This window comes from Eulemur rufifrons, chromosome 1 (genome assembly GCF_041146395.1).
Source record: "Eulemur rufifrons isolate Redbay chromosome 1, OSU_ERuf_1, whole genome shotgun sequence".
Taxonomy (NCBI): domain Eukaryota; kingdom Metazoa; phylum Chordata; class Mammalia; order Primates; family Lemuridae; genus Eulemur; species Eulemur rufifrons.
This window is the reverse complement of record NC_090983.1, coordinates 21,746,422-21,759,084: the sequence shown is the minus strand read 5'-3', so window position 1 is coordinate 21,759,084 and position 12,663 is coordinate 21,746,422. Positions and strand designations below refer to the sequence as shown.

Sequence of the window (12,663 nt, the reverse complement as noted above, 5' to 3'; positions counted from 1 at the left end):
AGTCCCAAGCTTTTAGGGTAACTAGGCAACGACGTTGTCAGGGTAACCGTGGACGCGCAGAGGGCACCAGCGCCTAGGACTGGGGGGCAGCTCTTCCATGCCCGGGTCTGGTCCGGAGGGAGGAGACGAGGAAGCTCCGGGATCTCGCGAGAGCTGCGTGGGGAAGTTGGGAAGCGTCTTCGCGGTTGCCCTGAGTGACTGTGGTGGGCCCGCTCAGGGCGGGGGCTCGGAGCGCCACAGATGGCTGCTGAACAAGGGATGCCCAGCTCCGCTCTGCGCGTTCTGGAAGAAGCTCTGGGCATGGGTTTGACGGCAGCCGGGGACGCGGCGGCCGCCGAGGGCGCCTACTACCTGGAACGTATCCTTCCTGTGGAGGCGCGGCCTACAGGCCTGCGGCTGTCGGGGGCGAAGGCGAGGGCTTCCCACAGAGGGTACCTTTTAAGGCTCGGGGCCACCGAGCCGGCCTGGAGTCTGTTGGACCTTAAGGTGGCGTCCCTGCCACCGCGGGCCCCCCTTGATAGCTGCTCACTGAATTCCTCGCCTTTTAGAAGTGTAGGGTGCCCCGTACCTGTTAGAAGAGTTGGGAGACCTCCCAGGGCCTCGGACTTAGTAACTACTCAATAAGTTTTTGGTGGAAGGTTGCTTTTTATGTTAAGGAGACACAGCAAATTGATTCAGCCCTCTTTTCGGTTAATAAGATTTCCTATATAAGCCCTCAAGCTTTCAGAACACCGTCCCAGTAAATTCAATCGGGGAACTTTAGGAGCCTAGGGAAAGGCCGCTGCCACTAGACTTTCAGGGACGTCATCTCAGAATACCCAACTCATGATCCTGTAGATAGTTTCTGTAGCATCACCTTCCTGGATAATTTCAGTTTTGGTTATTTAATAATGATAATTAATAATAATTGCTTTTTTTTTCTTCAGCAGCTAAATGATCTAATAAGCTGTTAAGGGTCAGAGATGTTAGGAAGAAAGTAGAGTGTTGAGCGATTATAAATGGGAGTACCAGAAAAATTAGGTAACCTTTTGCGGTTAATTAGGTTTACTATTTCTTGTGTAAGGCTGTAGAGCTCCCCTCCTGTAGGTAAGCAGATTGATCTTACTGGAGAGGTGGGGAGGATTCATGAGAAAAAGACACCTAACTCTTTTCTTCAGGCAAGTAACAGAGAGATGGTTATCTGTTTTATTCTTAAAGATAGCAAAGAAACTCCAAATCTACCTTGTCTTATTTTTTTGTCCAACTATAATCTCTCCAACTTTAATTCAAGATTTCAGAGATCCAGAAATGATTCGTTTTGTGAGCTTTGACAAACTGATTAATCTGTCCTGACCCAGAATCAGTACACATCCATGTTACAGAGAGCTTTGACGAATTTAGTTGAAAGATTAAGTAAAATATGTAGTATTTTATTGGGTGCAAAAATGATTTTTATAGGAATATAAATTTGAGTAGAGTGAAATCACTTTGAATGTAATATATTTGGTATGTTAGGATCATAAATGAGGTTTTATACTCTGTTTTCATAGCTCTGACAGGCTACTTTTTCCAGTAATTTTTTCAAATTAAAAAATGATTTGAATAATTCTTTCTCAGCTATCTTTATCAAATATAGTTATCCAGTGTCCTTACTAGTGAGTGGTAACAAGGCATCTTGTCATTTTTCTCATTAAAATGATTTCTATAATTACATAGTTTAATTGTTAACATGAGACTAACACAATAAGGTAGCTTTTTGTAAACATCTTTGTGAAATAAATGATAGGATTCCAACATATGCAACTTTTAGCAATGGAAATTAGGTTTACTTAATTTGCAGGGAAATGACTGAGTCACAACTGCCAACAAGTAGCAGTTTGCAAATCTGTCTTACAAAGACTTATAAATAATGATGTTTACAAAGGTAAGTAAGTCTAACTTTTTAGAATTTTGTTATCCAGGTTGTGGATTATGTACCCCTTTGCATTTCTTCCATTTCTCTTTGGTTGAGTAACTACTATTTTGTGTTACAACCAAGGGGTAATCAGAGGAAGGCAAAGTTAAATATTTCACCAGTCAATTTTGCAATATTCAATATTCAGGGAAGAGGTTTAATCATGGGAGAGGCTTAAACTCTTAGTTAAAATAAAATTTGAGGATTACTTGTGAATGTCAATTATTCTTGTATCCTTGGGGCTCTTTTCACATGCATAATTAAGAGTTGCCTGTATAATGTTATTTGACATTGTTTCTAAAGGCAATTATAATAGTTGCTGAAGTGAGACTTTCTTTGGTTTAAGTTCTTTAGCTTTCAAGTAATTTAATTGAGCTACTGCAGTGGATAAATAAAAATTATAGAATGCACAAATGAATCAAAAATCTGATGTTCTCTACTTTGCACATATACTTAATCACTTCTGCATTTGACCCTGGGCTTCCCTTGTTTATAACTGAACAGATGCTCCTAGTACACTAGACAATAAATTATCAATATCAAACAATCCTTTGAAAGAAGTTGACTTGGATTTTCTAGGAAATCATGTACTTTTCTGCTCTTAAACAGTCAAACATAAAGAACATTCATAGACTAATGTGGTCCAAACCAGAAACACAGCCAGGGTCCACCATGGGGGAAATGCCTTCGTTAAAAAAGGCCCCACGTCCTTTATAATGATTTAGAGACTGTCTTCAGGAAAAAGAATTCTTACCCCTGCAACACCCTTTCCCTATAATCTCCTAGCTGTAGCAGTACCACCTATTTCTCTTCTGAGGAACTTCACAGTATCATTGCTTTTTGTGTTTTAAATTTCCACAAAGGAGATACAAACATACGTGACATAGTTCTTAGCTATCACCAGAATTTTGAGAAATATAATCATAGAGTACATGAATCCTCTGTAGGACTCTTCATTAGAAAAGTATTTGCAATACTATATAAGGCTAGATTTTAACTATATGATAAGTAAAGGGTCAAGTACGTATCTTTAGAACTTGGAAAGAAGGTTAGTTGTCTTTTGGTAATGAATTTTCTATTAGACGTCAACACAACTCGGGTGAGGTTTCCCATTGTAATAGCGAGTAGAGAATGCCTATTAGTGTAGGGCAGTGAACATTTGGTAGTTCTCAATTCCAATTGGAAGATGCAGGCTGGAATGAATTTGTACTGAGAAAGCTAAAGGTTAATTGGTTTTGTTGTTTCTTGTCTAAAAACTTTGTTGAAGGAAGAGTGATGGAATATGTAGACCCTAGGAAAGTGTAGCACCTAACGTTTTTTTTTTTTTTTTTTTATTTCATCTTGTTATGGGGGATACAGAATTGCAGGTTACATACGTTGCTCCTGTACCGTCTTTCCCCCCAAATCAGAGCTCCAGGCGTGTCTGTTCCCCAGGTCGTGCGCATTGCGTTTTATTTTTGTTACCTGCTTCGCTTTGCCAGACTCTCTGCTCCCTTAATTAACTTTTGATTATTACGTCTTTCTAGGCATTCTAACACTTAAAAATTTGGCATCTTAGATTGAGGATTTAAGTTTTTTGGCCACTGGAAAGGTCTCCCTTGCCCCCAGAAGCACTTTCTGAGGGTCGAGTAAGTTTAAGATAGTAATTTGAGGCTCCTCAGCTCTGGATGCAGTCCCAAAGTCACCTGTTTCTGAAACCACAAAATTAAGGATTCTATACTCTGAAATATGGGGATAACATTAGACTTAAGGCCCATCTAAGATGCATGCTTTCTTCTTAAGTACCATATCTTTCCAGTCTTTCGTGGCGGCAATAGTAATTTCACTGATAACTTTAATTAAAATAGAAGTTTTGGCATTTTTGTTATTTTGTTGTTTATTTTCAACATTTAGTTTTTTGTAAAACTAAATGTAGTTCAGTAAGTGAAAAGAATTATAAAGCTGCATGTATAGATTTCATTTTTAATTTAATCATTCTCTTAGGTAAATGTCTTAGCCTTTTTTTCTTCTGTTTTAAAATGATATAATATTTCTCTGGAATATTTATAGTATTAAGTAAAAAGACATTTGTAAAATCCTTAATAATCTTTAATTATATAATCAAATAGTATATTTGTTATTATCATTGGAAAACTTAATTTGTCCATGGGTGCTTAGATATTAGAATATATGTATCCCACATATATTCAAATAAAAAGGATAGACAATCTGAATGTAGAATCTAGATGAAGAGCCATTTTACTAAAGCCAGAGTGGTGGATTTTATATGTACAAAAGTCATAGGTTATTTGGAGAGAAAAAAATTGTTTTGTGTGCTCTAGTCTAGACAAGCTTTAATGTGCATATGAATTATCTGTGGATCTTTAAATGAAAATTCTAATTCAACAAGTCTGGGAGAGGATTGAGATTCTGCATTACTAACTAGCTCCCAAGTGCTGCTGGTGCTGCTGTGATCTAAAGACGGCAACTGACATAGCTAGTGTGGAGATAAACATCTTGACCTTTAGCCTTTATATTTTCAGATAGAAGTATAACATGTAGAACCCATATTTTTGGGTCTCCTGGTTTAGAAGCTAGAAGTACTTGCACCACCACCCACCATGAGAGCTATGAGTTTTACATGCTGAGAAAAGAGTTATTTTTTAGCTTTTGAGGCAGAAGATACACAATAGCTATCTAGGATTGGGGTGGCCAATAAATTTCCACTTTTGTACCAGCTCCCTGGTGTGTGGTATTAATGAGAACTCTGAGACCTCATGAAGATTCAGTGGTATAGACTGCAGGGAGCAAACAGCAATGGGGAAAGTAACCGCAGCATGCCTGTATTTGCCATTGTTGGTTTATATTATTCAGTTGACTTACTTTATTTAAACTGTCATTCCTAAGTAAAGGAACGTGACTGTGATATTTGCTATTTATAGTACTTTTATTTTAATTTAATAAGTAAAATGTTGATCATGGAGGATCCAGGCCAGATTTTAGATTGTATACATTGGCTCTGCAGTGATGGCAAAGATTACAAGTGATTTCTGTCTATAGTAACTTTGAGAAATCATGTAAAATATAATTAGCTATATGTTTCACTCCAGTTACTTATAAAGATGCTGTTGCTGCTGGTGCTGATCACTACCACAAATGCAGCAATGGAAGAGATCAGTGTGTGAAGAACTTTGCATGCTGCTCACATCTGAAAACTTTTCATTGGCTTCGGGCTGTGGTCCATTTGCAGAACATTGTTTGCCACCCCCTCTCACCAACTGTCACCTCAAGCTCTGCTCCATTAGGCTTGCTGAAATGCTTTTCTGAGGCTTCTGGCAGTTGTGTCTTCTGTAGTACCATGATGGGTCGAGGGTGCCCTGGCAGTTTTAGTGTGGGTGTTACATTGGCCTATTTTCTGATAGGATCTACAATGTTAGGATCTGGTACATATTTTACTAGTGCAGAAACTACCAATTGGTTCACCCATGGTGACTAAGTACCAGGGAATTGATTCATACTATGCAAACTCAAAAGAGCTACTGAATTCCTTCTAGAGCAAATAGAGATTTGGGAAGAATGGAAGCCTTAGTCTGTGTCTAGATTATGGCTCTAGAAGACATAACCTGGCCTGGAATTGGATGTTTCTTTGGGCTGTGGCTTCAGGGCAGGGAGGAAGGGAGCCACAGACAGTACCTTAGGCAAGAGCAAACTGGAAACCCACACATAGTATTAAGTGTCAAGTCAAGGCCTTGCAGGCAGATAGGCAAGAAACAGATTTGAGGGGAACAGATAGTGTAGAAAAAAATGAATTTTGGAACTGGAATTCAGTGATATTCTTTGAAGGACTACTAGGCAGATTGGGGGAGCGGAGTTTTGTAAGAGCTCAGAGTCTGCTTGGCATTAAGAAACTGATTTCAAGCCAGAATGCTAGCTATTATTCCAGTGGAAAAATAACTGCGTGACAACTGTGACCAGCTTAATTGTATGGATGTTTCCTGGAGAGCAGGATTAGCTAATAGATTAAATTACAGATGAGAAAGTTGCTCAGTAAAGGTAGAAATAAGGTAAACGATTTTATCTCTCAGAGGATTCTTGATGAATTGCCCTTTTCTACTCTGGCAAGATTGCTGTCCAAAACAGTGCTTTCCAAAGTTTTTCACATAATGGTACTCCATTGGATTCTACTTCACTCTGCCTGTTTGGCTGCCCCAAGGGCCAAGGGAATCAACATCTGTACAGTGTTCTCTTTATGAGAACGCAAGAGTATTTCTCTCAGGCTTTGCAACAAGAAATTGCTGTATATCTGCTTGGGTGGATACTGAATTAGCATCTGATTCTATTGTCCCTTTTACCCCCGACTGGTGGGAAGCTTAGAGTGAAATTTGTGGTTTATGTTTAACAAAGCTAAGGAGACTTATGGCATATACTGCATTTTTACCTGTACGTTATTTCTACTATTTACCTTTCTCCTCAATTTACCACATTCATTTATTGTTATATTTTATATGTCATGCATTTTGTAAACTGCTACAGAATCATTTTAAGCTTAGCTTGTGTATTTGTCCATGTCCAGATAAACAGATGCATACAAACAATGTGTCAAAGTACATTTATTTATTTAATAACATTATAACATAACATTTAAACTTCTTTGCTTCTGGGAAGATTTTTTTTTTTTGTACAAATCATATTGTGAACACTTTAGAATATCAATCAAAGAGGATATCTGTTCCTATTTTAGGTGTTTTGTCCTCTACCTGACCTTTTGTCTCTTTAATCTCTTGTTCTTGGTTAAATTTATTTTTGAGTCTGTAGCCTGTAGTTCTTTTATACTTATCCTTCCTCTGGAGTCTTCAAATTGAGCTATTTATGTGATTTAATTTACCTGTTGGTAGCATAACACTTGAGAGTTTGAAAAAACAAATATGTGAGTTCATTACACAGGATGTTGGTAAAAAATTTATTCCTATTGTGTCATTGTAGAAATAGTATGGTATAGTAGAAAATTCATGGTGTTTGTATTTAAGAAACTGGTCTTTGTCACTTATAGCTGTGTGATCTTGAGAAAATTTCTTGACCTTCCTGATTCAATTTCTTCATTTTCAACTTAAAGATGACTGTATATCTGTACTGTTCAATTTCAAGGACTGTTGTGAGAATAAATATGGTTTTGGTCCATGTGGAAATACTTTTAAGCTTTATAAAATGGCAGTTATTTTTTCTCTTAGATCTTTTTTGATTGTGGGGAAACAATATGTTATTAGCGATTAAAAGCTGTTTGCCTATAATATTTGCTGAGTAGGAATATACAAATGCTATTTGATATTTCTGACATTTTGGGGATAAGTGACGTCTCTTCTTCCCTATATTGATTGCCACGTTTAACAACCTATTCTGTGACATCTCTTCCTCATATAATACTGTCAGTGGTTGCCTTATTTACAATTTTAAAGTATGTTCAGATGATTTTTGAGTATTTAAATATTTGAAAATATTATGGTATGAACATAATGAAGGATGGTATTAATTTCTGGAGACTTAATGACAAGTGACTGCTTACAAAATCACCTTCTAATAGCTATCTCTCAGAAGAGGTCATACTTTTTCATAGAAAAGAGGCTAACTTCTAGTTGAACCTCAGTAGATTTTGTCTCATTTAATAAAACTATCAGAAAAATATAAATCTAGAACTTAAGGGACATTTAGAATATATTTTATTTATCTGTTCATCTTAACATACGGGGGGATTGGGGCATGGTAGACTTAAGAGACTTTTCCATAGATAGACTCATCTCTTTCCAGAGTGAAGAAAATGGTGATAAAAAACACTTGTATATCATTTACTACAAGCCAGGCACTATTCTAAATGCTTTACATATATTAACTCTTTCAATACTTTTTAAACTCCGTGAGACAGTATGGTAGCCAACCTCCAGAAGGACACCCAGTGATCCACACCTTGTGGTGTTCATGCTCTTGTACAGTCCTCACATACTGAATAGGGTTGATTGATTTATGTAACATAGGACTTCTGATGCTTGCCCATAAAAGCTATTGTGGCTTCCACCTAGTTCTCTTGGACTGCTTATTCTGGGGGTAGCTAGATACAGTATCTTGAGGATGCTCAAGCAGCCTGTGGGGCGACCCACATGGAGAGCCAACAGTTGGTACATCCGTGAGTCATTTTGGAAGTGGATCCTGCTGCCTCATCTCAGCCTCCAGATGACTGCAACCCTGCTGTCATCTTGACTGTGACTTCATAAGAGACCGTAAATAGAAATCCTCTAGCTAAACCACTACTAAATTCTTGACCCACAGAAACTATGAGATAGTAAATGTTTATTGTTTGTTTGTTGTACTTTATTAAAATATAACTGACAAATAAAAATTGCATATATTCAAGTTGTACAACATGTTTTGATACACATATACACTGTGAAATTATTATGACAATCAAGCTAATTAAAATGTCTACCTCATATAGTTATCTTTTTATTGTTATTTTTTGGTAGTGAGAATACTTAAGATCCACTCTCTTTGAAAATTTAAAGTACCTAATACATTATTATTAGCTATAGTCACTCTGCTGTACATTAGGGCTCCAGAACTTATAACTACAAATTTGTACCCTTTGAGCAACATCTCTCCATTACCCCAAACCCTGGTAACCACCCTTCTAATGTTGGTTTCTGTGAGTGGGACTTTTTTTAGATTCCACATATAAGTGAGATCATGCAGTATTTGTCTTTATAGGTCTGACTTACTTCACTTAGCACAATGTCCTCCAGGTTCATCCATGTTGTTACAAATCGTAGGATTTGGTTATTCCTTTAACCTCTATGTTTTGGGGACTTTATTATGCAGCAGTAAGTAACATATATACTTTGGTATTTGGAGTAGGATGCTAACATAAATATGTTAAAGTTTCAGAGTGGCTTTGGTACTGGGGATTAGGCAGATGTTAAAAGTACTTTAAGTTGAGTGTTAGTGAAAGATAAAATACCGTGGACAGATTGCTAGGTAGAACTTTCTTGGTCTTTTAGGAGGCTGATGACAAGGGATTAGAAGAGAATGAGGTAAATGCCATTGGAAACTGTTCTGCAGCAATAGATACCCAATACAAGTAGGTACTTCACTCCTTATAATACTTAGTATGGATGAATTAAGATTATGGGATAGACTGCAGGTGTCCAGCTTTTCTTGTGTGGTTGTTGACTAATCTTTTAACTAGTTATTATTGAGCCTAATTACTTTTCACCATATTATTGGGAGAGATGCTCATATTTGACAATAAAATACTGGCCTTTTGACAGGTATCTACTATCTGAGGATTGGTCATAATAGATGATACTTAAGTGTCTCCTGCAAGTGATAGGGATAAAGGAAGACAGTGAAGATTGATTACTTATGATGGAGCTGAGTAACAAGAATACGTTTACAGGTTTAGAATTCTGTAGAAGAAAACTGGTAAACACTTCAAGTATTTATATAGCACAAAAACCCCATACAGAATATGGAGAGGCAATATAACATAGTGAAGCCTGAACTTCTAGGGCTGATTCCCAACTCTGTTAGGTCCCAGCTGTGGAAACTTGTGCCTCTGATTCCTCATTTGTAAAATGGAGATAATAGTTATAGCCTTGAAGACAGGATGAAAATGAAATTAATTAATACATGGAAATCCCTTAGAACAGTGCGTGGCTCCTATTATATACTGCGTAAGTGTTATCTGTTCTTGTTACAAATAATAGAAGTTGTCATATATACTTTCAGCTATCTCTTGGAAGACAAAATACCAGAGACAATTTTTTTACAACCAGCAGCAAAATGAAAAATAGGCTAATCTCATCTTTGGTTTTCATAACCATTACTGTGCATTAAAGTGTTTAATTCACACCTTTTAAATTTGCCATAACCAAGTCAGTGTAATTGAAAAAAATATAAACCTACCCCCCCCCCAGAAAAAACCCATTACTGGTGTGTGTTGTGATTTCTTTTAATTTAAAATGTTATCTTGAAGTTTTCATTTATAATTAGAGTAACTTACAATGTTTGAAAGTCTTACAGCAGTGCTCCTAGAATTTTTTTGTTAAAATCATTTCTATCGATATTTAATTCCGTAAACATTTATGAGATAATGAATTATGTTTGATATATAGTTTATATTTGCTTAAAAATTAGATCATCTTTCCTATAAAGAGAGTTTAATTTAAAAATTGAAATTATGTAAGAAAAAAATAAGGATTTAAGTGAATTTTATTGATAAAAACATTGAGATATATTTTTCACTTATTTACTGAGACATAATATTTTACATATTTATGGGGTACATATGAATTTTTGTTACCTTCCTAGAATTTATAATGATAAAGTCAGGGTATTTGGGGTATCCATTACCTTGAGTATTTATCATTTCAATACTTTGGTATCATTTCAAGTCTTCTCTTCTGGTTACTTTGAAATATACAAAACATTTTTGGTAAATATACTTACACTAGTCTGCTATCAATCATTAAAAGTTATTTCTTCTATCTAACTATATGTTAGTACCCGTTAACCAACCTCTCTTCATCCTCCCCCTCCCACCTATCCCACCTTCCCAGTCTCTGATATCTATTATGCTATTCTTTATGTCCATGACATCAAGTTTTTAACTCCTACATATATATAAGTAAGAAAATATATTATTTGTCTTTCTGTGCCTGTTATTTCACTTAACATAATGACCTCCAGTTCCATTTGTGGTCCTGCAAATGACAGGATTTCATTCTTTTTATGGGTGAAATAATATTCCATTGTGTATGTACCACATTTTCTTTATCCACACTTAGGTTGGTTCCACATCTTTGCTATTGTAAATAGTGCTGCAATAAATATGCAAGTATAGTATCCCTTTGATATGCTGATTTATTTTCCTTTGGATATATACCCAGTAGTAAGATTGCTGGATCATATGGTAGTTCTATTTTGAGTTTTTTGAGAAATCTCCATACCGTTTTTCATTGTGATTATACAAGTTACATTCCCACTAACAGTGTATAAGAGCTGCCTTTTCTCTGCATCCTCACCAGATCTGTTATTTTATTTTATTTTTTTTTCAGTAACAGCCATTCTAATTGGAGTGAGATGATATCTCATTATGGTTTTGGTTTGCATTTCCCTGATGATTAGTGATGTTGAGCATTTTTTTTTTCATATATGTGTTGGCCATTTCTGTGTCTTCTTTTGAGAAATGTCTATTCATGCCCTTTGCCCATTTTTTAATGGGATGATTATTATTATTTTTACTGTTATTTAAGTTCCTTATGTATTCTGGATGTTAGTCCTCTCTCAGTTGAGTAGTTTGCAAATATTTTCTCCCATTCAACAGGTTGTCTTTTCAGTCTATTGAAAAAAAAAGGCCAGTTTTGTTTAATGTAATCCCATTTATCTATTTTTGTTTTTTTTTGCCCATGGTTTTTAGGTCTTAGCCATAAAATCTTTGCCTAGACCCATGTCTAGAAGAGTTTTTCCTATGTTTTCTTCTAGTAGTTTTAGTTTTGAGTCTTACACTTAAGTATTTATCTTGAGTTGATTTTTAAATATGGTAAGAGATAGAGGTCCAGTTTCATTCTTCTGCATATCATTACTCAGTTTTCCCATCACCATTTATCAAAGAGGGTATCCTTTACCCAGTGTATGTTCTTGGCAGCTTTGTTGAAGATCAGTTGGCTGTACCTATGTGGCTTTGTTTCTGGCTTCTCTGTTGCATTGGTCTATGTGCCTATTTTTATACCAATACCATGCTGTTTTGAATACTAGAGCCTTGCCATATATTTTAAAGTCAGGTAATGTGATGTCTTTAGCTGTGTTCTTTTGTTCAGGATTGCTTTGGCTATTCTGGTTCTTTTTTGGTACCATACGAGTTTTAAGATTGTTTTTACTATTTCTGTTTTCATTTATAATAACATTTAAATACTGGTATGCCTTTGTGTTCATTCACAATACTTTAAATCAAATAAACTCATACTGCATTGTGAATAATTCACTCAGGAGCTCTTGAAAATTCATTGTGGTTTAAGATGAATTTGAAAAATTTGCTTTTTTTATCTCTTTCTAATTTATGCTGCCTTATGACACTATGTATGTTCATGAGAGCATTCTTAGAATCAAGTTGGAAATCATTAGATAGTTAATAGACAGGTAGAAATGTAGTTTTTTGTGGATTTTGGTTATGAAAAACAATTAAAATACTAATTAAAAATTTTATTTTAAAATGTCTGTATTTATAGGCCATATTGGGGAAAAATTTTAAGCAAATAAAATTACATGTATTTACCAACTACCTAGTGAGATAGTTGAATCAAATACTGTATTTTAAGGTCAATGCAAGTTTTGGTATAATAATTTTATTCTATATTTTTTGAGATTAAAACTTGACAAGATATTCAGAGGTCACTGTAACTGAAGCATCTGAAGAGGATTGTGAATATGAAGAGGTAATTTGTTAATTTTGAGTTAATTTATTCGATAAATTAATTACAGTCATTCTGATGAAATATTTATTTTCTGAAAGATATAAGCAATTTTTTTGCCTTGAGAGATATTAGCTTTTCAGCTAAATCTATTTAATTATTTGTTTAAAAGTATCATGGGGTAAAAATAGTTTTGATATTTTGGTTAAATGAATCGCTTTTATAATGCTTGAGTCATGGTTATAAGAGTACCTGTCACACTGATGTTATTCATTGTACCCATTAGGTACATTTTTG

The 12,663-nt window shown here is 35.6% G+C and overlaps 1 protein-coding gene across 1 annotated transcript in view; it reads left to right on the top strand.

The window, feature by feature from the left end:
- Positions 1–220: 220 nt before the first annotated feature.
- Positions 221–12,663, top strand: part of SPAG16 (sperm associated antigen 16) — a 32,331-nt gene continuing 19,888 nt past the window's right edge. Inside the window, exons 1-2 of the mRNA XM_069467503.1 lie at positions 221–358; positions 12,344–12,390. Of these exons, the coding sequence (XP_069323604.1) occupies positions 241–358; positions 12,344–12,390 (165 nt within the window). The 5' untranslated portion in view covers positions 221–240. The remainder of the gene's footprint in view (positions 359–12,343; positions 12,391–12,663) is intronic.